This window comes from Archocentrus centrarchus (assembly GCF_007364275.1).
Source record: "Archocentrus centrarchus isolate MPI-CPG fArcCen1 chromosome 18 unlocalized genomic scaffold, fArcCen1 scaffold_23_ctg1, whole genome shotgun sequence".
NCBI classification, from domain to species: domain Eukaryota; kingdom Metazoa; phylum Chordata; class Actinopteri; order Cichliformes; family Cichlidae; genus Archocentrus; species Archocentrus centrarchus.
In genome coordinates, this window is record NW_022060145.1 from 1,520,826 (window position 1) to 1,548,168 (window position 27,343).

Here is a 27,343-nt window from a genome sequence, read left to right on the forward strand (position 1 = left end):
GGCATGCGTGCTGTTTATTTGGTCTTAGCAAATTTTTTTCGGAAGGGTGTCGTCTCGCACTTTTGGCTTATACGTGTTTCCTTTCAGTGTAGCACAAATGCTCAGGTGTTAAAAGGGGTGGGAGACTGGGTGTGGGGGTAGGACAGAAAAATGTCAAACCAGCTAGCTTATCTTAACTGGCCAGAACACCTGAGGCGTCCTTTCTGTTCCTCATCACGATGTGCATGTCCGTGCATGTGGTTGTGTGCCTCGGACTTCTTGTGGAGGGAGAATCATGAATACTAATGGTGTTCTCTGAAAGAGAAGGGTTGTGACTTGACTCTCAAAGGAGTGCGCTCAAACGAGCGAACAGATGAACACACACACACACACACACACACACACACACACACACACACACACACACACACACACACACACACACACACACACACACACACACATCGCAACTGACCTCCCCCTGCAGCCCAGAGATAAAGTGGTGATTATCAAACATAGCAGCTTGTCATTAGCACAGTAACCAGTGATATAGGCCACTGGTGAAAGACAAGGACAGAGCTTGAGTCAAGAGGGCCACACACTGGGTGGTTTTCAGCAAAGATGGTGCTTGGACCTCTGGAATCAGAGGGCTAGTGAACCTGCTTGTGCCAGATAGGGCAGATGAATGGGTGTATCCAACAGCTGACTTCATTGGTATGCATGTATGGTCAAGCCAAACAAATCACACCAAATAGAGGACTACAAACAGTGACTGTTCTTTTAAAGAAAGTGGACTGAGTCATGCAGAAATTAGGGCTCTTAAAAAAAAAAGAACACAAAAGTAAATAGAATTACAAAATCTTGGAGGATGATAAGTCTAACAGATAAAGGTAATATAGAGAGAAGGTGCAGCGACTAGACAGACAGAAACAAATACAACTAAGATTAAAAAAATGATCCATCCATCCATCCATCCATCCATCCATCCATCCATCCATCCATCCATCCATCCATCCATCCATCCATCCTCTTCCGCTTATCCAATTCAGGGTTGTGGCAGGCTGGAGCGTATCTCAGCTGCCACAGAGCGAGAGGCAGATTACACCCTCCCCAAAACGAGCGCTCCCTTCCGTGGCTTTGCATAGCTTCACATGTCATGTGGTCATGGCTGTGGATAATGTTGCCGTAACTCAGGAGGTAGAACAGTAATCTATAAATCAGAAGGTTGATGATTCAATCCCAGGCTGTTCCAGTCAGCATGCCAAAGTATCCGAGGGCAAAATACTGAAGTGCTTGTAAGAATAAGGAATGCTGCTTTGAGCACTCAAGTTTTCAAGAAAAGCGTTATATAAAAAAGTAAAGAAGAGTTTATTTATTTATTTTTTTTTACTTTTCCAGTTGCATCAAGTGCCATTTAGTCTGCATAGACCTTTCAGAAATCTGAGGAAATCCATATTTATGTATTTTTTCAGGATTTGCCAGACAAAACTGAACACATTACTCACAAGCGCTTCCATTTACGACCGCTAGAGGTCGATTAATTTCATTTTAAAACATAGATATTGGTCGTAAAACGTGCTTGCAGAAACTACCAATAAGGTCATTTTTTTTCAAGGAGGACAGGCTCCCCTGGACAGGTTGGCAGTCTTTAACAGGGCTAATTAATATATTTTCAGTTACTTCAAGGGCACTGCAAGGTGGGTAGCCATGATTACCACAGGTTAGAGGGAAAAGACTGGTCACTAAAATCACAGCAACAATGCAATTCAACATCAGCACATCAAGTACAGAACATGTGGCTGCAGGTTTTCTCAAGCTGATAAGCACTTTTTCTTTCATTTATATTTGTGTTTTATTTGAACTTTATATTGCATATCATGCTAAACATTTTTGCAGTCAGATTTATAGAGACCTACACACATACACAGACACACGTATGTCATATATGTCATGTATGTTAATTTATCACATTTTTATCTTCCTTTTATCAATGAATTACAAAAGTTTATTAGTTATAAAAACATATGGGTAATGTGCAAAGGACGTTAAACGTGAAGACAATTCACAGACACGTGGGAACATACACATAGTGTCACAGTTCATTTTGAGGTCAGCTGCTACACATACTACATATAATTTGTAAGGATTAAAGTGTTATAAAAATGATTCCCCAAAGCTATACAGATGTTGACAATCCTGGTACCCTAGGCAGTTTATATAGTATAACAGAGTTGGAGCTTCAATCATTACAGAAATTTTCATGACCTGTTTATACTTGGATTAAGAAACTTTGTAGCCAATATCCGCCTGAAGTCGAGAACCCACTGACATCACCAAATGATATATCTCCTCCCTTGAGATGTTCCTCTAGACCTTTACTGCAGCAAAGTCAAAATCACAGCATTTCATTGTAATTTTGATGAAAAGTATTTGCCCTCTTCCTGACTTATGTTTTTGCACATTTGTCCCACTTAAATGTTTCAGATCATTAAACAAATTATAATATTAGGCAAAGTAATCTGAGCACATACAAAATGCAGCTTTGAAATGATGATTACCTCACTCAGATAGGGGGAGGGAGGTTATGTTTTTGGTCACATTGGTCTGTCTTACCGACTGTCTGTTAGCAGGATAACTTGGAAAATTATGAACGGATTTTGCTGAAAATTTCTGGAGTTGATGGAGCGTATTATCAGCACATAAAAGATTTGGCATCCTGATATCAGTGGCATCTGCCTCCTCCTGTGGCCAGCTTATTATTCCAGCTGGGTATCTTATGACCGGTAGGGCATATGTATTAGTGGCTTGGATCTTATTCCTACCATTCAGCTGGCTTCTCAACACCTGTCTTACCTTCAGGAGGTATTTGGCTGTGGCTGACCTTCATGCATCTTTATGCTGTGAACAAAGCTTCCTGGAGATAACAATAAATGTGATTTTTTTTTTTGATGGAGAGGTTGCTTATTTGACAATAAAGGAAAAAAATATTGGTCATATGTTTTTCACAAACACACACACACACACACACACACACACACACACACACACACACACACACACACACACACACACACACACACACACACACACACACTATAACCACAAGCAAGGCTGAAAGGCCCAGGTGATGTGGAGCAGTTGTAATTATGGTCCTGTCTAAATCACAAATTATTAGATGGCTTGAGGTGATTGAGGTTAAGTTTTCATTTCCTGCCTACAGTCCTTTTATGTTCATACAAATACACCTGAGGTTCAGTCTGACCTCATTTCCAAGATGACCGTTATGAAGGGCAGACAAAGAAATAAATTATACTGGTGATGACTGAAATTTAGTTATTACGCACTGAGAGCTGTTTTGTAATATACAAACTTGTGAGAGTACATGCACAGATACGTTAGTGCACATATGCGCTAATGAAAAACAATATTCTTCATCACATTCCAACTTTCTCAAGACACTGTTGACAGATGAGGATTTGCAGGATGGAGCCTTGTCATGGTTAATCTTTTTCAGTTTCCAATATAAATTTTCAAGTGGGTTGAGATCTGGACTATCTGCTAACCAAACTGATGTCTCGCATTCCCTTTTGCCTTTCATGCAACCCCATACCATAAATGACTGGGGAAATTGGCTGATTTTCTTCAGGAAGACATCTTTATATGTTTCCTTGGAATGGCACCAGACCAAAGATCCAGCATTATCACCTTAGCCAGTGCAGATTTGTGATTTATGACATTTATCTAATCATCCACGGTCCATGGCTGCTTCTCCGTCTTTTACTTTGTGTTCTCCTGTTTATGTGCTGGTTTTCCTTTGGCTTATCTGTATGTAAATCCCATTTCTTATAGTTTCCTCACAAACTCCTGTTTGTACTCATTTGTTGTGGTGTGCCGGTGAAGAGAGAGCCGGGCATGAAAGCAAAGCTGTCGATTCACCAGAAGATCGATGTTCCTACCCTCACCTGTGGTCACAAGCTCGGAGTAGGGACCAAAAAAAGTACAAATACAAGCCACAGAAATGAGCTTCCTCCAAAGAGTGTGTCTGAGATCTCCCTTAGAAATAGAGTGAGGAGCTTGGCCATTTGGGAGGGATTCAGAGTAAGCCACCACTCCTTCACACTGAAAGGAGCCAGTTCATGTGGTTCAGACATCTGACTACAACTCCTCCTGAGTGCATCCTAGGAAAGGTGTTTTGGGCATGTCCTACTGAGAGGAGGACCCAGGGCAGATCCAGGACATGCTGAAGAGACTGCATCTCTTGGTTGGCTCGGGAATGGTAAATGGACTAGTTCTTATATAGCGCTTTTCTACTCAGATATGAGCACTCAAAGCGCTTATACAACACGTTCACATTTACCCCATGCACACGCATTCATACAAGAACTTCCATGATTAATTAATTAAGCTAAGTGCTTTAATCGTCTAACATTCACTCACATTCATACTCCGACGGAACGGTCGGAGAGCAACTTGGGGTTAAGTATCTTGCCCAAGGATACATTGGCACGCAGCCTGCAGTAGCCAGGAATTGAACCACTGACCTTCCAATAAGTAGGTGACCTGCTCTACCTACTGAGCTACAGCCATCCTTTTCAGCATGTTAACTAGTAGTTCTATTGTAGTGGCCACGCTTCCTTTCGATCAGCCAGGTGCTACAGCTTAAGTTCTGCAAATACTCATTTAACCGCAGACTATTTTACATATCGTCATTTGTTATATGCTGGCAACACTGTGCGTTGAAAACAAGCTGGTGGATTGGCTTTCTCCTCTTTAGACCAGAAAATTTGTTAAATTTAGTATTTTTTATGTTGGATTGTAGAGTTTTAAAATAAATTTCTGAATGCATCAACAACCTGTTTTCACTTTCCACATCACAATTTCCACCATAGAACTGTGTACATTTTACACTTGCCTACTCACTTCAGTTTCTATGCTGTATTTTTCAAAAAAAAAAAAAAAAAAAATAAATAAAAAAAAAAAGCAATTTTTTATCTTCTCATTTGTCTTTGTACTATGGACAATTGAATATAAGCATTATATGACTTGTAAATCATCTTGATGCATCCCAATTTTTCAGAAAAAGGGTAATTCATAACCAACTGGCACGTTTCTAAAGCCCCTCGGTGAATATATTCTGTCCACTGATCTACACACCAGTAAAATGTCTTGGAAGCTCCCCAAAGACATCAAAGACAGCTGGAATCAAAATGAGTTTTTTAATCCGTTTAGTCCTATGCATTGAAGTGTTTCAGGTGTAGATTACCCCACATGGCAAACATTTCCTCTGTCACCAATCCAAAGTCATACAAAGTGCGCATAAGGGTGTGACTGTTGGCAAGCACAGATGTGCCGGCAGACCTGACAACAAAACCACGGTCATGCCACTGGTGCGAATCAGTGATGATCACACATGTAAATAGGCTCTGGGCAAGGGTTATTGGCTTTTATTTGCAATGATGTAGGCCATCAACACCTCAGTGCAATCATTCCCTAATTGCAGTCCTAGTATATTTACACATATCCTCAAAAAGCACTTTAAATGAAAAATATTAAATGAGCCTCACATAGCTTTTTGTACTTATAAGTCATAACTTCCTCATTGATCTAACACAGAAGCCAGCGTGAGATACTAAAACGTAAGCAATGTATGTGTGTAGGGGTCATTTATTACCAGGCAGACAGCCCAGTGAGATGACGCAAAAAGTAGACCTCATGCTTATACAAATATACCTGAAATTTATAATTTAACAATAGTGGATGCTCATATTAAAAAAAAAGCCTTGATTAATGAGGTCATTATACATACAGGTAATCCCTGTGTTTCAAAAGCTGAAGCTTCAGACTACTCTAAACACTGATTAAGAGTGCTTTTTCTGCTATTGGCTCTCTATTATATCAGTGACAGCAGATATCCGTAATATGGTCATATTAGGAACACAGCTCTGATTGTGACCACAGCAGCCCCTCCTACCTGATATTTAAACCCACCGGTGTAGGATAGTCAATCAGAAAAAAGTTGGCTTAAAAGGAGGGTGGCTTAACATGGAGCAGCCTGATGGATGAATGGATGAACTGCACTAAAGCCTAGCGTAATATGAATAAGGATCTTTTTGGACTAGAGGCAATTAGCTCGTGGCACTGCTGAGGTGTTATTGAAGCCCAGTTTGACTTGATAAGGGCCTTCAGTGTGTTTCTCATCCTCCTCGTGATAGCACCTCATAGATTCTATGTGGGGTCAGGACAGGTGAGTTGGCTGGCCAATCAAACAAAGTAATATAATGGTCAGCAATCCATTTGGTAGTAGTTTTGGGGTTATGGTCAAGTGCTAAGTCCTACTGGAAAAGGAACCTTGATTTTAAAATTAAATGCAAAATCTTCTTTCACCTGATAAAGAGGGCTTTGGACCAGTTCTTTTTCTCCTTAGCTCAAGTAAATACATTTCTGACTGGTTCAGAAGTGACTTGGTATTAGTAATGCAACATTTCCTGAAGACATTGTGCAAGGTGGCTCACCAGCCTCAGTCCATACCTGGTAAAGATCTCCCAAATTCTTGAGTCGACTTTTACTGACAGAGAGGCTGCAGTCATCTCTGTTGCTTGCGCACCTTTTTCTACCACAATGTTTCCTTCCAGTCTGCTTTCCATTTAAATGCTTCTATAGAGCACTATGTGAACAGCCAGCATTTTCAGCAATGACCCTCCTTGTGGAAGGGGTCGATGATCATCATCTGGACAACTATCAAGTCAGTCAGTCTTCCCCATAATTGTGGTTGTGTGCACTGAACAAGATGGAGATACAGTATGCCATATTTATAATGTTTGAACATTAATTTACTCAAAGTCGAGGTGAATTATTCCAATAATTTCAGATACTAGATTTTTTGATTTTCATGAGCTATAAGCAAAAATCATCCACATTAAAATAAAATTTATAAAATGACTTGAAATACTTCATTTTACATGCAATGGATATAAAAAATGTTAACGTTTACCTCTTTGAATTAAATTCTGACAAAAAAAAGTTCACAAAGTTGCCTTTTTTTTTGAGATGCAGTAAAAATTCCAATATTCCATCAAATTACGTCAACAAATCTTCCCATGCTATCTGTCTTGTTGTCAAACACGTGTAGTGTAAGACTGGTGTTCTGTGTATTCATAGATAAATAGGTGTTTGCAAGCAAGTGAGTGCACCGCAGCCCTGCAGGAGCTCACCCGATAGATGTAGAATAATAATGACAATGCAGGAAGAGAACAGCAGATAAGGCCTGAGCCTTGAGTCTCATGGACCTGATATGCTAAAACCCAGGGCTGGGCTCAGGGCCACAGTGACAGTTTAATGAATTGTAGGTGCCTACTTTCCTACTAGATGGAAGCAACCTGGCAGTTGTTTGGCATACACCAATCCAGGGAGATAGGAGGCTCTTGGGATTTGGAGCCACCCTAAGATCTGATCACAGCGGTAGCAATGTGTGGATCTGCGAGTGACAGCAAAGGGTCCTCTGCAGTGTTACGACAATGACACCCAGTTGAGAAACTGCCTGCTGAAAGTGTTCTGAAGCAAGTGGGCTCTTATCACTGAGTGGGGTATTAGAAGTAGTAATAAGCTGTGCCACTTAGTTGACAATATGTGGAGAGCTGGCATTTCAGACAAGGACTTGATATGCCAGTCTGCAGTGGAAGTATTTATAATGGCGACTGTATTTGACTCCCCACACGAGAGGAGTGTTCTAATGTGTGTGTGTGTGTGTGTGTGCGCGTGTGTGCTGCCTTGTAATAGATAATGAAAATGCTGAAAGTGTGCTGCTAAAAACAACACAAACCAAATGAGAAGCAGCACTGTTTGCTGTGTAGGCGTGCATTAGTAACTGCTACAGCATACTGCTTAGGAGAAAAAGAACAACAAATACAACCATCCAGTCAACCAAATAATGTCCCCATCTTGCTTTAGCAGCTACTCTGCTCAACATGTACTTTTAAAAAAAAAAATGCATGACAGTAAATCTGGCAGCACATGAGAAGAAACACAGAAGACCCAAAGACCTCTAAAGTGTGAGCTGAGCTCCCAGCCCGAGCTCTAAGTTTGCTATAGAAATATAACCTTTCGTTTTCACAGGGCAAACAGACCGTCCACAGAAAGAGAGTCAGAGAACACTTTTATGGTAATTATGTCAATTTAAATAGCTTAGAAACTCAAGACTTTAAAGGGGCAATCCAATTATCCAAGCTAGATGGAAGAGAAGGAAGGAAAATAAAAAGAAGACACAAGTTAGAACTACTATTTTAGAAGAAAAACTTCCTGTTTCTCAGTAGCAGCAAAAAAAAAAAAAGTACTGTGCACTGTGATGAAAAACTATAATTTAGCAATGTTATCATGAAAAAAAAAAGATTCAGGTGCAGTTTGGAATACTGAAAACACAGATTGGGATGATGATTGCTCCCACAACACTGAAAAAGTAGTTTCAAGAAGAAAAAAAAATGCAAAGAGCTTCCTACTTTCCTTAGATCACTGCCGTGGAAACAACAACAACAATGAAAACTGTCTAAATCACAAATGTTGCATGTGACATGTGACACCAATTACATCACAATAAAACTGAATATAAACCCAAAGCAGGCCATGTTCTCAAGTGCAGTCAAACCCAAACTCAGCTCAGCTGCTCAACAGTTTTTATCCCTCTTCTTTTTATTCAGTACAACGCATCTGAAATTAATCTTATCAGTTCAGACAATTCCCTTAATGCAATACCTTATTTGTAAAGTCTGATGACTTTGGGCTTTAAATGAAGCATGTTTTGGCCTTTATTTCATCCTCATATGACACCAGACTGTGACACCAGCGCCACAGTTTCACATGTTCTGGAAATTTTCTTGAATAAACGTATAATTAAAACAATTTTTGAAATTCTGAATACATTTTCCTTCAAGGAGAAATGGGTGTGGGCTCTTATGGGTCAGTATGCTTTGCAGCTATACTGAGCAAGAGAAAAAAGGGCAGTGATTAGTTACATAAACCAGCATAAAGAAAGATCTGGGGCTTGTTGGAGAATCAACCAGAAGACTGGATGCAAACTGAAAGACACGAGCATGAACATGATGATGAATCAATAAGCATCTCCTCTCAAAGTAACGCATGTGCAACATTTTGATAAGCAACAAGGAAAATATATTCAAGGAAAAGGGGAGAAGAAACATGGCAGTGGAAAAGGCTGGGGCTGACAAACATCAAAGGAATCATCAGTGTGAAACTCTGCCTTGTGACAGCTTAGGCTAAGAACGGCACCGCAACTGATGCACCATAGAGCACTGAGCCAAAGATACTGTGGAAAGTAGGACAAAATAAGGACTGCTCAAACAATTATCTGTGGATTTTCTTGAGTATACAATGTACCATGACAAATGGCATATGAAACTTAGCATCTCCACAACCACTTAAGGCCTCTCTCCTTTAGTGGCTGCCATCACACTACCAGACTACGAGTTGTGATTACATAAATTGGCCACAGTTCAATAAATCAGTAGACCCAGGACGGCTGCTGAATTTGAAAGGCAAGTAGCAGAACACAGTTGGCTTGGGATGTGCTGCAAAAAAATCCAGAAGGGAGAGACACATCATCCACCAATTCTGGGGTATGAATCAAGGCACTGGCCTTTTGGGAGCTGAAGCAATGAAACTGGTAGCCCAGACCTGGTTCCTCTCATATTTCCTGAGATGACAGAGATCGATAGCTGGATAAAACAATAGGCTGGGTTTGTGTTTCCGACTTAGAGCTCATTACAAACATAAGTCAACCCCACTGAACTGTTAACAATTGCTGATTTAATACAGTTTTAGGAGAGTCTAGGAAGACAACAATAAAGGGATTTATCTTACCATGGCCCCCACGTGTAAGAAAGGGCATCCGGTTGATGGCGATGGGCACAGTACCATGCTTGTTGTGGAAGTGGTGGACATGGTGGGTGGTACTGAGGGAAGAAGAAACTCGTGCAGCCACGGCTGGGCAAGGGAAAACTAGCAGTGCCAGAGAGAGCACTAGCCTAAACAGGAATGCTGGACTAGCCCATACCACAGGTGATGCTGCACTTGGCCTGGATACCATTAGCAACCCTCCATCCACCTCCACTTCCACCTCCTGCTCCATGGGGGCGGGACCTGAAAGGATCGTAAGGCCCCTCCCCCTGATACGACACACACAGGAAGTGAACATTTTAAATGAATCCTAGGCCCATGATCCCCAGCCTTCCAGCCCGGGGAAGAAAGGAAAATACAGAATAAAAATATAAGCCAAGAAAGGAAAAAAGATCCTGGTTTGAAAATCCCAAAAGCAATTGGAATTAAAAACATAAAAATCTGTGGGAAAAAAAAGACAAAATCCTTCCTGAAATGAAAGAACCCAAAGAATTCTCCAACAGTCCAGTGCTGATATCCAAAAGCATCTGACTTGATCCTTGAGAACCACAACAACTCCGACTCCTCTCCCAGAACACTTAAACCTTTTAATAACAAACTTAACCTATTTTGTTTAAAGTACAACCTAAATCCTTGGTAGCCTATAATATTAACCAAAGCTTAGCAGCACTGATTTAGCAAACAAAAGACTCCATCTTAGCTCCTTGAAAAATATCTTGTGTATCGCTCTTTGAGTTAATTGTTTGATAGGGTTTCCTTTGCCTTGGGGAGAGTTTCAGAGGGTTTCTCCACCCATAATCCAAGCCTCCATCACAAAGAAAAAGACTCATTCCATCCCATCTGAGCTTTTAGGAGACAATGTAAAGTGGGAGCAGAAGAATGAAAAAATACATAGAAGTAAAATCAGAGAGCAAACTGGAGAGGCAAAGAAATATGAGCATAAACAAGGAGCAGCCAAATCCTGTTTCGGGGCTTCGAATCCCTGAAAGAGCTCTGAATCCTTTCAGTCTGCAGCTGAAAGCAGGAAAACAAGGAATGAATAAAGAGAATAAAGGACTGGATAGTAAAAAAAAAGGATGTCGACAAGGAGGGCAAAACGATTGGCTATTTCCAAGTGCGACGTTGCTGAATTTTTCTCCTCTTTTCTGACAAACAAATCAATATGGGTCATGCAATGCAGAGCAGGACCAAGAAGACACCTTAACAGGATTAAACCATAACCAAAGCATCAGAGTGGTTGATGTTTCAGTTCAACATAACATTCTCCTAATCCTTGGACTTGTAACCATGCTCCGTCCCACTTCTGACTGCTCTTCAACCTTGGAGGATAAAATTCCGTTTCTCTGCCCCTTTAAACAGTGCTTTCCAGGGTGGGAAGCAGATTAGAAGCAGACACTGGTCCTCTCAATAGAGCTCCGACACAAGGTGCAGCTGCTGGCTTGCTGAGAGAGTCTGGTGATGATGCTGCCGCTACTGCCTCTGCTGTGAAATTCATGCTAATTGAATCAGAAGCTGCAGCAACGAGCGCATCCTTCCTGCCCGCACAGTTCTCCCGTCTTCTTTTCCTCCTATCGAGTCAGCCAATCCCCCCCCCCCCCAAGCGGCATGCACGCACAGCTCCGTGCTGGGCAGGGCAAAAAATCAAGAGTCAGGGGCAGAAATAATGCTGAAAGGGAGGGAAAGGTGGACACAGTCGAATCCTTTGAATGCACAGACGGTGACTATGATACGGAGCAGAGCAGACACAGTGAGAGAGTGTTTGTGCGTCTGGTTGAAGCAGAGAGAGCAAGAGAGAGAGAGAAATGGAGAGAGAGAGAGAGAGAGAGAGAGAGAGAGAGAGAGAGAGAGAGAGAGAGAGAGGCAGTGGGAGGGGAATGACTTGAGAGAATTGAAGGAGGAGAGCACACACGCAGGAACGATGGGAGGAACACATGCATGTTGTTTGCGTACACATACAGGCACCACTGATTTCAAAACCAATACTAGCAAGCACATTGTCTAAAGTATGTATATAAGAAGGTGTATAAATCCACAAGTGACATTAGATACTGATACAACTTTACCTATGCAGATAAACCTCCCTGAACTCAACACTCGCTTCAAGATTGGACTTCAGACTATCCCTCTTCATGTTATTTTCTCCCTGCACACCATGTACTCATTTTTAGCTATTCATGTCAAGAAGAGGGCAGGGTAGGTATAGCGTGGGGAAAAAGAGTGACAGGTGGAGATGATCAGAAAACACGATAGTAAGCGGAGTGGGTGGAACTTAGGATTCAATGTAATGAGGACAAAAAAGATGGGAGCAGTATAGGAAGGATTGTTTATAATGGACTGCAAGAGGAGAGGCACTATGAATAAAACAGAGACAGAGGGAAACAGCAAGAAGAGAGAAATCTCGGGACATTGTGTATCAGATAAATCATGGCCGATAGAGACTGCAGTTAGGACACAAGCTCAGTGCCAGAGACAAGAGGGAAAAAAAATAGCCGAAATGGGAAAAAGGCAGTGCAGGTCTTTTGCAGTGATAGAAAGAACTAATTTCCTCCTTTCCTCCCCAGCCCCCCCCCCCCCCCCCCCCCCCCCCCCCCCCCCCCCCCCCACACACACACACACACACACACACACCTCTGCCAGGTGGGAGCATCCCAGGAGAGCTGTAAGATGCTGCGCTTGCTTCCGTCAGCATGAGGGACATGTGACACCGAGGGTGACCAAGCAACATGTCCTGATCTTGCACCAAGAATGAACTGCTGAACTTAGAGGAAGAAACCACTCTGTGTCCAAATTCATAAGCTTCTTCACAAACTTCCAATTTTCCTCTTTTTCTTTGGATATACAGGTGTTTAGCCAATCCTGCTCTGCAGCTGGACAGAGATAAAACAGGACCGCAAGATATAGTGATAGAGGACTGAAAGCTCTTATGTAATTACTGTACTGTACCGCAGCCAGTAGTTTTTTTCTTGTTGAAATTATGGCTTAAAAATATCATATAGCTTTCTGAAAAACTTTCTGAACAAGACCCATCACCGATAGGGATATCCTCTCACCATTAATGAAAATATAAAAATGTAGAAGTCATGATAACATTACAGCCCAAATTCATAACAGAAAACTTTTCAGCAGACATCTAATTACCTTCTGCAAAACTAGCTTGCTCTAATTTGGAGGCCTTGCCTTAAACTTTTAAATCAAAACAATTTTAATCATGCTGTAAGAGATTATCTTTAACATGTTTACAAAGACTTTTTGGTAAACACATCCTAAAATTCCATGGTAAACAAATTAGAGAAAGTACTGCACTTTTGTACAAGGGTGTATACTACATAAAGTCTCACATCATATCATATTCATATATACATAATGCACCCTTACTACATAATCTGCTGATATCAACGCAATCAGTATAATCATAAGGCAGCCATGTAAAAAACATAATGTAACCATGTGTAGATTTGAGCAATATTGCTGAGCAGTAGGTATGGCTTTAATATTGCTCAATGATGAGTCATAGCCTATACTAATTATGGTCATGAGTCATCCCCAACCAGCATGATTAACAATGCTCAGCCAATCAGAGGTTGGCATCACAGGCTAATCAGTAAGGTTGCAGCCTAGAACTGATGTTACTGTCTCTTTACCTAGAAATCTGGGATTCCCCAGTTTCTCACTATCTAGCTACTGCCAGCTATTCAGTGACCTAAGTCAGCTGCTAGATATGGGGAATCCTGACTTTTTCCATTTCAGTCATTAATGGTCAGGTACTGTAGGTATAGCCAATTACAAAACACAATATGATCACATGATTAGGCTAAGCCAATCAGGCATAAGAAATAGGACGCATATCATTAGCATATATTATCATAGCATCAGCATAAAATCCTCCATACTGTTTGCCCTCCATTTCAGATAAATACTGACAAAGTGTGCAGAGGGTACTAAATATCCAGGAATAAGAATATTGTGTTCCACATCTTTGAAGAGTAAAGGATATGCCAATTTTCAAGGTTCACCTTCCCTGTGGTTTTGGAGTCTATAGAGCAGAAAGGTAAAACCTCAGAGAAACAGATGGACGGTATGATGACACTATCCTCCCCTTTTATATTAGGCTGGAGGATAAAAAGGTGACAAAGGGGACAAACGCAAGCTAAAATTATACCTCATAAGCTCCCCCTCACTGTAAACACTAAAGAAGACATTGAGTGAAAACCTTTTTGGCCAGACAAGTTAATGGTTGTCTGAACAAAACCATAAAGTGAAGGTTGTCTCTTTGAAATGTCACAAATGTATTAAATAATGAAGCTGGTGGCCTTCAGCTTCATTATTTAATAAATGTCCCTTACTTTATTCAGTCTGTTCAACTAAAAACAATGCAGGTGCACTGCCTATTCTGCTGCTGTTTCTACACCCAGTGTATTAAACTTTCAGTGTGCTTAACCACTTCATTGTCTACCATCAATATCTTTCTAAACAACAGAGCAAGGCTGATGTGCAGATGGCACTTGAAAACCCTGTCATGGCTGGCAGGTTATTTGATTTCATTGTTCACCAAAATTATCCATCCATCCATCCATCCATCCACTTCTGCTTATCCTGTTCAGGGCTGCAGGGGGGCTGGAGTCTATCCCAGCTGACATAGGGTGAGAGGCATGGTACACCCTGTCACAGGGCCAACACAGAGAGACAATCGTTCACACTCACACCTATGGGCAATTTAGAGTGACCAATTAACCTAACCCCAGTAACTGCATGTCTTTGGGAGGAAACCCACGCAGACATGGGGAGAACATGCAAACTGCACACAAAGAGAGACCTGGGCCAAGGTGGAATCGAACCCAGACCTTCTAGATGTCATTCCAGCTGTGAGGCAGTAGTGCTAACCACCACTCCACCATGTTGCCCTCACCAAAATGATATTATATTATATTCAGTGTGTGGAAGTATTTGCGATATTTAGAATGTTTGTGGAAAAAGACAAGGAGCAAAATGCAAAACTATTGCTGGGTGATGAGTGTCTGTAAGCTGCAAAGATAGCAGACCAATAATATCTTATTGCCATTTTATCACTATATTGATACATCACAGTGATTTTGAAGATGACAGCTGACTGCGAGTGGTTGCAGACTGGGCAACCATTTCAAAGGCAATGAAATTTCAAGTTCATTGCACACAGTTGCAATAATTTTAGCTGTGTAAAGACATAAAGCTAGCGACCAGTGTAGAAGATAATGTATTAAAATAAACTCATTAGATGTCACCATGTTGCAGTCTATGCATCTGCAAGCTAAGTAGAGAAGCTCAACATCAGTTAAAGAATTCAAAGATAGATGAAGAATGAGCTATATGCATTCTGGAAAGAAAATGAATAGAGGTGTTAATTGTTAATAGTGAAAAACTATTCTGCTGAGTTATAACTGGCAATATAACATTGTATTACATGATAAAAAGCCTGCTTTTTAAAGGCTTTTATCATGTAATACAACTAATCTAAAAGTAACAACACCACAAACTGCCACTAACTCATTTCATTTATGTGATCACAGTTTTCCTAATCTAAAATAAACTTTATTCAAACACAATCTATGCATCGAAGGAGCAAAAATATAACACATCAGTATGATACATTAGCTAATGTCTTTGCTGCTGGAAACCTGAACCTTTGCAGACATGGTCACGTTGAACAGTACAGGATAAAGCAGACAAACAGGTGTTGTTGTGGATGTCCAATTTTACTCCCCTTTCTCCTATCCTTCTTAAGGGCACTTAGTGCAATATTTGGCAAAGTGAGACAAATGCATATGTTAAAATGATATAAATTAAAAATTTAAGTTGTGTTTTACTTCTCCGCAATAAAGCTCATCAACCCATGGAGAAAGAAAATATCACATTAAATAAAAATGATTAAAGTAGATTTTTAAAATATTAAGTTTACACAATTTATTCTGTTTAATTACTATGAGCATTCAGGTTTGCCGTGGATGGAACGTCAGGAAACAAAGGGAAAATGTGATGAAGGTAATGAGAAGCACAAATTAAACAGGAAAATCACATCTATAATATCCCAATTTGACAATTTCTACTTCATCATGAACCTTATTAAAAAAAACAAATTCAAATGTATGGAAAAAGTGGGGTGGTTTATTATGAGACTGTCACTGAAACTATAGATGTTTCCTTCAGAGGACAGCGTGTGGACTGGGAACTCATTATGATGAAAAACACAGAGGACTGCCAACACCTGCTGCTGCACTCCCCTCCGGCACAGAAAAAAACAAGGAATACAGAACACAAAACTACACACAGGTGAACAATCACTCCAGACACACATGCATGCATACTAATTGCATTACACGCACGCACACACACACACACTGGTATCATGTCGGTGCTATTATTATGCATAGAAACTCCTACATCTCAGTGGCTAAAAGACATGTGTGGTGCTAAACAATCAGCACATGAAACAACAAACTCCAAAATCCCCAAGCAGAAGTGAGGTCATAGAAGGAGGTGGGCTTAGCTTACAGACAGAAATGGGATCAAAGTCTCTGTATTACCATCTAGTCCTGAGGAAACATTCTTGCCATTATGCACCTGCTTAATTAGACCTCAAACACTACCTGATGTTAAGAAGCAAATAACAAATCACAAAGATTCATAGTTTCTATACATATATGTACAATGTTAATGAATGGATAGATGGAAAGGATACAAACAGTGAAGAGGAAGCAGATAGAAAGGCTTGCATTTTTCCATTAGGTGAGGTCAAGAAACTAGAACAAGTTCAATCTCTTTGCTAGAGTTGGGTGAGGCTGGGGTGGGGTGGGGGAGCAAAACACAAAAAGCAAGTCATCAATTTTTAACTCCAGTCTCCTGTTTGTGCTATTCAGTAGCTTTCTCCCGTACTGAGGCCCCATGTTAGCCGCTTATGTAAGTGCACTGCTGGGAAACTTCCTTCAGACTGAGCCACAATGTTGGCCGCTTATATAAGTACACTGCTGGATATTATAAACTGGGAAATAAACATATCTGACTGGGCTCCAAATGGGCACACTTATAAAGCAGTTTTTTGTTGTTAGCGCTTCGGGGTGTAAGCTGTCATGTTACAAATTACTTTTGTGGAAACACTGGCTAATCAATTTGTACTTATTAGATAATATAAAGTATACTTTCGCATAGCTCAAAATTGATATCGCATGATTTCCACACATACAACACAAATTTTCCAGTTTCAAAAAGATTATGAGGTACAGTGTTAATATTAGGCTACTTTTGCCTTTGGCAGAAAAAGGGTACTCCTCTGACTATGTCACACTTTTATCCTGCTACCAGTAATGTCACTTGACCCGGACGACCCATCACCTATAACAGTTACAAACATGGCCACAGAACTGAAGCATTTAGGGCAGGAAAAGACAGTAACATGGGCCAGCAGCCAATTTGTGGCTTGTAATGTGATTCATATTGTTTATTTACTTACTTTAATATGCTGCTCTCAGGAAGGTTTTGTAATTAAAATCTATTGGTTTCCCACCAACCCAGCATCAATTATCCTGTCGGTAATCAGATGCATGCATTTACCCAACAATGCTTTCAAAGTAAGCCACATAAAAATCAGTGTAATGGAGAATGTGAGGAAAATATTAAGCCATCTATACAGTTGATGGATACATTAGAGCACAGTTATGAGCAAAGGAATCCACTAATGGCATTGTGGCTTCACTAGCTTTGAAAACTAAGAATATCTACTTAAATGCTGCTCTGTGTTATAAGATATTAAGGTAACAGGAACTAGGATGGATAATAAAATATCCATTGACATCAATACAAAATGGTACAGAGAAGGGTTAAATGAAAAGAATGAGCCAGGCTGAAAGAGAAAGGGAAAAAAAAAGCAGGAACTGTTTGGGAATTAGAGGGTAGATATTAAAGTAAAATGTGTGTTGTGGGCAGGAGAAGCTACAGCTAGAAAGACGAGAGGAAAGATAACTAACCAAGAGGGGTGTCTCCTGTTTCGCTTGGATGGAGGAGCAGGTTGCACACATCTTAATCATGTGAAATATATCCTCAAGAGGAGTCATAGGGAGACAGCAAGGAGATGAGGGAAAATATAAATCACTTACTCACCCCACCCCTCTTCCTTTCCACATCACCATGAAAAAAATAAAAAAATTCTAGGATTTCATCAATGATACACTTAATGATATTGCCTGTCAATCCTATGTTAGCGCTCCCTGTCCTGGTTAATTGGGTGTTTGGCAATTACAAAGATTTGATATCTATCAGTTGGTTGGGATGTTGAATATTTAACAGTGCACGTATGGCTTGCCCCTCCGGGTGCTGTAACACTGTCTCATCAGCTGAATTAGCTTTATTTCCACCCACAGTCAAAAATCATTCACTATGGTGACAACACAGGGGTAGATGAGGCTTGATTCACCCTGGGGTAGGCAATGGTTGATGTTCCAAACAAACTCCTTCTTTAATTTTTAACCAATGCATAGATCTGTACACAGCCCTCAACAGGGGTTATGCCATGCCCCCCGCCCCCATTAAGTTCGGTAAGTAAAGTTTTATCTTGGTATAGCAAATGCTGGGGTTTTGATCTCATACAAATGTGGTTATATTTCCATTTTTAATCTTGGTTTCCTGGCACAGACCCGGCTTTTAAACATAGTCCACAAATTTGAATTTGGGTTGAGGTTGGCACATTGGGAAGGCCATTCCAGATGCTTATCCACTTGCTTTATCCACTCCAAAACCAGTTTTTGTGCCTGTTTGCTAGACAACCCAGTTGTGTCCAAGTTTCAACTCTCTAGCTATTGATTTGAGGTGAAGTCGAAGAATTTGGAGGTAGTCCTCCTTCTTCATTATTATCTACTTTGTGCAATGTACCAGTACCACTGGCAGCAAAACAGACTCAGCTAAACCACCGTGTTTGACAGTTGGTACTGTGTTCTTAGTTTGGAAAGCCTCACTTTTACTCCTCCAAACATACCTCTTGTCACTGTGACCAAATAGCTCAATATTTGTCTCATGTGACAAAAAAAATTTTCTCCATAAGGCATTTGGCTCGTCCATGTGGGCAGCTGCAAATTTCAGTCGAGCTTGATGGTACTTATTTTGAAGCAGGGACTTCCTTTATGGTTGGCACCCTCTCAGTCCATGGCAATATAATAGTCCACAGGTTTACTGTGGACAGTGATGATGGTGTTCCAGCAGTTTCCAGTTCATGGCAGGCTTAAGCCTTAGTGGTTGCTGAGTTGTTCTTAAACAAATTTCCACTCATCTGAGGGTGACACTTTGGATCTCCTTCCAGACCTTGGCAAAGTGCTGACTGCAGTGGTTTAGTAAAGGCCCCAAGAGATCTTCTCAACTTGTGTAAATCTACAACTCTACTTCTTAGATTCATTGAGTGCCCTTTGATTTTCCCATTTTTCTGAGTATTGGTCGATCCAGTGAGTGCTGTCAAACAAATCCTTATTATGCTGGCAAACTACCATTTGTAGTCAATCATAATCACTAACAGGAGGTTAATAGGCCTCGGCCTTGTCAAGTCAAAAGGCATTGTAGAGCCTTCACCCCCAGTTATATACAGATTCAACTACATTTGATCCTGTGTTTAGAGAAAATCTCAAATAAATTCAAACATGTGCACCCATTTAAATCATTTTTTAAACTCATTAAAGATGTATGCTATACAATAATTCCACCCTAGAGAAAGAGCAGTTCAAAGAAACCATTAAAGGCCCCAAACTGCCATGACATTCATGCCCACAATGAGTGTATGTAAACTTCTGGCCAAAACTGTACATCAAGTTTGTATGCATCCTCTGTGAATCTGAAATTGTTAGTCTTGAAGGGCTTATAACATAAATTAATTCAAATTTGGAAATGCTTGTTGGAGTATAAAAATTATTAAATGAAGAGCAACTACTATAACTACAAGTTAAGCACACTCACCCTGACACTTGCCAAGCTGACAATCTCTCTTCAGCAATGAACTAAATTACATTCTCCTCTTCCACCTCAATTCCACTGTCAGAGAAATGAATACTAAGAATGTTGCTGGTAGCCTGGCAAGCTTTTCCCATTTCTCTCGCACCTCCATGTATATTTTCTCCACTGCTTTCTTCTTCTCCCTCCAGTCATCCATCCATCTCTGCTGCCTAACACTGTGTGTTGAGTCAGCTGTCACTGTCTGTCCCTCCAGCTGTGGACCCAGCTGTCTGGGCCAGATGGGCTCATCTCCATCTCATCCTCCCTCATCCATGATGTCTATGAGGAGCCTCCTAACCTGAAGCTACGGACAACTGGCCCTGGAGTGTATTACACTCACTGAGCCAAAATTATATATAAAAGAGAGGCTTCCAGTGCATTCTAGCAGACAAACAAGGTGTTGGTGTGGCTCAGTCATTGTGACAAAGCTCCAAGGTGCAATGGCTCTCTATTACTATTATCACTAGCAGCAAAACATTCAATTTTTTTTAGTGATTACTCTTTGCCTTGTAACAACTTCAGTGGGTAATTTACAGTTTTTTGGGGGACCTAAAAAAGATGCTTTTCTGCATGCCATTGTAAAGGTAATAATCAGGGTACAGTACATGCTGAAAGGTTGGTGGGAAGGGAGAGTGCCTAGTAAAGCCATTTCAGAATAATACTGGCTTGCAGTAATCTCTTGCACACTGGGAGAAATTTTGACAAGGATTTAAGGATTTTAAATACAATTTCTATATGCAATGAAGGTCCAACAATAGCACTGGGGAAAGAGGGAAACCGAGCATGGTGCAAAATAGAAAGTCAGGAGAGGAGAGGGGAGAAAGAGACTTTGAATGAGAAAGAGAAAGAAAGATCATACTGGGGAGCCAGATTGCAGAGCTCTAGGGTAGGAGACACCCCAGTGTTTAAAATGCCTGCTGAATCACATCTAATTTATCTAAAGCCTACATGAAGAGGAAAAGCAGTTAAAGTGAGCGTGTGCACATGAAAGAGGGTGAAATAAAGAGGCCAAGAGAAAGACAGACAGGGTGCACTGTACAGCAGCTTATTTAAGACATAAGCCGTTCTTTATGCTCTGTTAGTGTCTATGTTCGATAAATGGAAGTGCCTATCGATTTAAACTCGAGATAGAGAGCGCAGAGTCCTTGCTGCTATCACTAAGATTAACACAGAACAACAATGAGAAATCTGCAGGGAACAGATTGGGGAGAGAATTCCCTTGGCCTTATCCTGCATGTAAGAGATACATGGCTCAAGCTGCAATTTCAACTATGGCTGATAGCATCCTACATAGTTTGCAACACACCAATTGATGCTGATGTGCAAATATACTAATAAAAGCCGCCAGGCATCCTGTACTGTGTCTACTAAATATTACCAGAGGTGCACACATGGAGCTCAGGATTCCACAAGACCTGTAAGCGCACATGTAATTGAGCTTCATAACATTTTCTACATGGATTTGCTCAGCTAAGAATACTGCCCTGAAAAACATAGGGGCTGCATATTAAAGAAAAGTAGTATGTGACATTAGCCTCAAAGTTTGAGTCTCTCGAAGAAAGCATCCTTCCTTTAATATTGCAATCTGGTTCAAATATCTGACTAAACTCACCAAAGTAAAGTTAAACGTGACGGTGCCTACCACCAACTAGCACATCACCATAACCACGTTAAATCAATGACTCATAAAACTGTTCATAAGCGCTTTGAGTGCTCATACTGAGTAGAAAAGCGCTATATAAGAACTAGTCCATTTACCATTTGCCATTCAATTCAATCAATCAAGAATACATTTTTACAATTAACTGCAACACAATACTTACTGTATAAGGACACATAACAGACAGCACATCTGTAGCAAATTATATGTGAAACAAACCTAAGCACAAAAGCTGCCTGATAATGCTCTGTTTGGATAGAAGAACTTAAACTCAGTTGGGTGATGATCTACACCAGGGGTGGACAAATAATTTGGCTCTGGGGCCACACTGACTTTTTGAAATTTGACAGACAGGCTGGGACAGCACCAGATGCATAGATATCATACATAAACACAAAAAAAGGCATTACAGCATTAATACCTAGATTTATGTTTTGTGGGAAGCGTGCTGTTTTTTACCAGTGCATCGAAGTCTGGTGTTAGTTTTGCTGTAGCAATTCACAGAATCCTTGACAACAGTCATCAACAATCATAATGGTTTGGGCAATTCTGTACCAATCTTCGGCAGGCCGGATTAAAAAGACCAACGGGCCGGGTGTGGCCCCCGTGCCGTAGTTTGCCCACCCCTGGTCTACACTATGCTAGCTTTTGATGTATAGCCTAAGATTTCTGTAGTTACACACACAGGGTCTGAGTAACCAAGACAGGAAACTATCAAATATAGGAGAGACTCAGTTAATGTTGCACCATGACACGATTTCAGTCTGAGGTTTTGGAAAGCGTTAACTCAACTAGGATAAAATCTGATCATTTGGAGTTTCACTTCTTTGGTAACAAACTGTGATATAATGTTACACTGTTACAATGTAAACATATAATTTTTGGGTGATTTTAGGATTTTAAAGCTTCTTTGCCTAACTCTTGTTGATTCTGAGTACCAGAGACATAACTGATATTTACTGATCTTTAGACATGTGATTTAAGGTCTCTCCTCCAACACCAGCTCACATCTTGGATTTTTCCCCCCCAGTCTTGCTTTTTTTTTTTTTTTTTTATCATTTTTCCCCCTCTGGGAGGCAGTTTGGTCATAATCCCACTTCAGATGTTTGCTCCTTTTTGTGTCAATCCTTATCTAACGGAGAAACCCTTGAAATAAACACTTTCCACTGATTTCCACCTCAGTGGAAAATATTTCTTCCCAGTTCTTTGTGTGCAGTTTCACTTATTACTGTGAAAGAACATTAAAAAAAAAAAGAAAAAAGAAAAAAAAAGAAGAAGCAGAAAATACCCTTTTTAGGGCATGTCTTGGGTGAATTTTGCATACGTTGAGACAGATTGTGAATGTGAGTGTGTGTGTGTGTACTTGTGCAGTGAGTGCAGTCAAAGTGCAGAGCCTTTGCTGCTATATAGCTGACTGGAATCAGGATTTCAGAGTTAATGGACAGGGTGACGGCTGCCTCCTCAATGTGTCAGCCTTCGTTACACGCTCTGCACACAGAAGCCACCACTGCTACTGTCCGCAACAGCGCAACACAGCAACGGAATACAATTTTAAAAAGCAATATACAAAGCAGAGGTTGCTCTTTCTTGTATTGAAAGATTTTCAGGCATTATATCTGATATGCATAATTGCCTTTTTCTCCTTATTTTAATTATCAATTAATAAACAAGCACATTCTACACATTAAGTTTTTATTTTATTTTCAATCCTAAAATAAAAAGGCATTCTGAAGTTTGTAGGTGACTTATTGACCATTATTGCACATATGGGACAGTGCAGAATGATGCTCTGCTCTATATTAAAAAAAAAAAATGTTTCAAGGGAAATTCTAGATGCAATGCAATATTAGTGAATAATGATTGCATTAATTGCAGCACTTAATTTTTGTTTCTTGTGTGAAGTAACTGTAGGATACACAGTAGGCAACAAGGATCAGGCCACAGCACAACTTTTGCAGTTTTTCAATAACTCCAGTGTGTGACAGAGAGAGAAGAAAGAGAATAGGAGAGAAGGGGAAAAATATGAACACTTAAAGTAAAGTAAAGTAAAACTTTATTTATATAGCACCTTTCACAGATAAAATCACAAAGTGCTTTACAATGTGCAAGTACAGTAAATAACAATAGCTGATAAGACAAAGTAAAACATATAACTAAAAGCTTGTCTTAACCTGCTTTTTAAAAGAATCAACAGATTCAGCGGAGAGACCACGGCAGGGCATTCCACAGCCTGGGGGCTACTACCTGAAAGGACCGGTCACCCCAGGTTTTAAACCAGGTCTTAGGGACCCTCAGGAGGTTCTGGCTTGAGAACCGAAGAGTGCGGCCTGAAGAAAAAGCGATCAACATTTCGGTGATGTACAGAGAGGCATCCAGAGATACCCTTGCTGTTTCTACTCCTCTCTCCCTCTCATCGCTCCATTCTCTCTTGTTATCTTCCTCATTGACAACAACTGCAACTCAACAGAGCAAATTAACCACCAAAGTGCAGACCTCCTATCACATGGCTACATGAGAACTCAACAGGGATGAAGCTAATGGAGACACGTTTCATCGGCTGAGATGCAGCAGCGCAGGGCTGAGAGGTTAACATATCGAGGTTATCAATATGCAGATGCACAAGTCTGTTTTAAATGAGAAAATGATTTCCCATCATTGTACCGACTCTGACTGTCATTCAGAATTCTGAACTAGCCAAATAATGGTTGAGTGTTTTTATTAGGTTGTAAGTAAGTTATATTTACATGTTTTCTCTTTCTCTCATCTTCATGCACAGATATGAGCAAAAACCAAAAGGTAGGAGGAGACGCTGAGTGATGGTATCACTAGACTAAAGTCATTTCAAGCCATCATGAAGAAAGAGAACAAAATTAAGGGAAAAGAAGTTTATCCTAGAAAAACTAGAAAACAGAGCAAAGCCATGTGAGTGCCCACAGTAACAGTCATTAAGTCATGACGCTTAGTGCAATGCAAACACCAACCATTGATTGTATGTTACACTGGTGAATTGTTGCCTTCAGCCGGTGAGATACTGATAGTACCGAGCACTGCCTACAGTAGCTACACTGTAATACAGCTCAAAGCAAAGCATATAGGACATCGGTATTCAGGATTTACAGCTACAGTAAAGGTCACAACTATGAAAACCTTTAAAACACTTGCTCTTTAGTACTTTGTGATAGATTGTGACAAAATGTTTTACACTATGGTGTCTTCCTGATTTTGAGACAGAGTTCACTTATTTTGTTGGGGAAGCAACATTAACCACAGAGAGAAAGAGAAAAACGTGAGAGAGGGAGAGAAAAAAATGTTGACAAGCACTTTCAGCATCAAATGGAGCAGTTTGACATTTAGTCTGCTGGGTTGGAGTATCATGTGGTGGGAAATTACATGGTAGGAGCTGTCCAAGAAAAGGATCAATCGCTGAATAATCACACCAGAGAGCATTAGTCATCGCCACAGATCTCAAGCCAGCTAGTAGAAACAAATTATCAGCAACTTGTTGGATGCTCCCAATATTTAGTCTTGGGTAGCTATTAAAAGTTAACAAAGGAAAGACAAGTGGTGGAGTGGGCACAGGTTCGTGTGCTCCCAAGGCTCATTATTGCACGTGAGAGGAATAACTGCCCCATGTGGTCCAGTTGCCCAGGAGAGCTACTGTTTCACAACTCATATCAATGGTATTCTCTGATAGACGTGGCCTCTCTGAGCAGGATAATTTTCATGAGTGGTTTGACAAAGAGCTCAAAGTGTTGAATTGGCCTTCAGATCTCAATCTGCGTCTGTGAGATCCTCTGGAAAAACAGAACCCTGACCTTGAAAATTAATCTATTCATTTATCTGCTGTTCTGTCATGGTTCTCGCTCCTCCTGGACCAATTCGCTCTTTCTCTCTCCTCTTCTTCTGTCGCTCACCCTATCCCATTGGTGTGTGTGTGTGTGTTTTGTGTTTCAGAGGCGGAGCGTGCTTGAGGTCTCCGCCCTGCTGATTACACACATGTGGCTCATACCAAATCATGCACCTGCATGCTGTTGGACTGATTTCCTTTTGGCTACAACAGGCTGGAGCATCTTCTCAGTCACTGCCAGATCACTGCACTGGTTGCAGCATTTCAAGCTTGGCTTTTGTATTGCTTGTGTGTGTGTGTGTGTGTTTTTTTTTTTTTTTTTTGGTTATTGCTGTCGGCCTTAAAACTCACCTTGGTCTCCTTTTGTTCCGAAAATGCCACTGCATGAAGAAGCCTTAGAGAGAGGGCAATTGTGGAGAAACACGGGCAGGAGAGCAATGCTCGCCAATGATAACCTACCTACCACCAGTTTACCCCCTAAGGTAGAACTGTTATCAGGGGAGGTAGTTTTAATATTGTGACTGATGATGCTGAATGGCAAATGATATTCCATGTTGACTATGATGCGAATACTTGTCTTTTTATGACCATGAGCATGGAAAAGACAAATAGACTACATAAGTTACAGAAACATACAGTACCAGTCAAAAGTTTGGACACACTCAGCCATTCATATGAGTGGGTGAGTGTTTCCAAACTTTATATTCCACACTGTATATTCCACAGACAGTGCAGTGAAAATATATTTAGCGCATATGTCACGTTTTTAAGATCATCAAACAAGGTTACAGATGTTCAGTGCAGGCTTATCTCTGATTTGATTTGTTTTAAATAATGAATCCAATGAACATAAGATATAAAGATCCAAAAATGGCACATGAGATTTATATTAACCAATTTACACAATGGTGAGGAAAGTTGTTTGGATATATCTGAAATATACCACCAAAATACTTCTGTCTCATATAACATGCCATTTTGCATGTTTCAGCATTGCATATTTATGTCAGCACAGGTCAAGTAAACACAACTCATGCATGCACTCAATAATTTAGAACAGAAAGTGGGCTGTATGAGCACCTTCCAGGTGCAATCCATTTTTGAAGACTGTTATTAGACAGTCAGTTGTTTTCTGATGATTTCTGTTCTACAGCTACCGTAGCACAGCTGCACAAAGTACAAGTGTGCTCCCTACCACATAGCACTATTTGGATTTAAAGAAAATGAGGTAACAGACAAAAGGGATCCAAACACCTGACTTCATGAAGAATTTAAAACTTTTTTTATGCTTAATTTTGCAGATAAATCGAAACGGAAACTATAATAATAAAGATTATGGTTGTAAAAGAACTCGAAAAAAACATTTAAAAACAAAACTCTTCCAATAAATAACCTTCACATCTGCTTTATTCAGAGGGCAGCACTTCCTGTCCTATTGAAATCAGACATAAACTATGTGGTGCAGAATTCTCTCATGTATTCTGTTACTCCAAGGAGATCTGCTCTACACCTTTTTATGAATTCCCAGTTTTTAAAAACAACACATACATTAACACAAACGATTAATGGTTATTTCTATGAGTTGTTCTATTTCTTCTTTATATTTAGCCTTAACATTTTCACTTACATAATTGCTCGGGCAGTGTAGGCGTTAACACTCAATTATTGCCATAAAGTCATGACTTCTTCCCATGCATAATAAATGTGATGTAGACATACTTGGCTCACTAATATGAATACTATTTCAGTTATTTACTGCACAAGTCAGTGAGCAAAGCTGAGAAGATATAAATGTGTGCATCCATAGAAGTGAAGATAACCAGGGACAGTTGGCTTTCAGTGTACTTTCCACCATCAGGCTCTATAGCTGGCAGTCATAATGCCCTGCTGTGCTTATCAAATGCCAAGATGACAGATTTAATTAAAGACCCTTACACTCTTTATTCAGCTCG

The 27,343-nt window shown here is 40.4% G+C and overlaps 1 protein-coding gene across 2 annotated transcripts in view; it reads right to left on the bottom strand.

Moving 5' to 3' along the window:
* Window positions 1-27,343, bottom strand: part of nrxn2b (neurexin 2b) — a 639,543-nt gene that overhangs the window by 203,176 nt on the left and 409,024 nt on the right. Inside the window, exon 1 of one of the 2 annotated variants that reach the window (XM_030722577.1) lies at window positions 9,850-11,412. The exons of the other annotated variant lie outside the window; for it this stretch is intronic. Coding sequence (XP_030578437.1) covers window positions 9,850-10,183 — 334 coding nt within the window. The 5' untranslated portion in view covers window positions 10,184-11,412. Of the gene's footprint in view, window positions 1-9,849; window positions 11,413-27,343 lie in introns of those variants that run through there. 2 annotated transcript variants of the gene reach the window in all.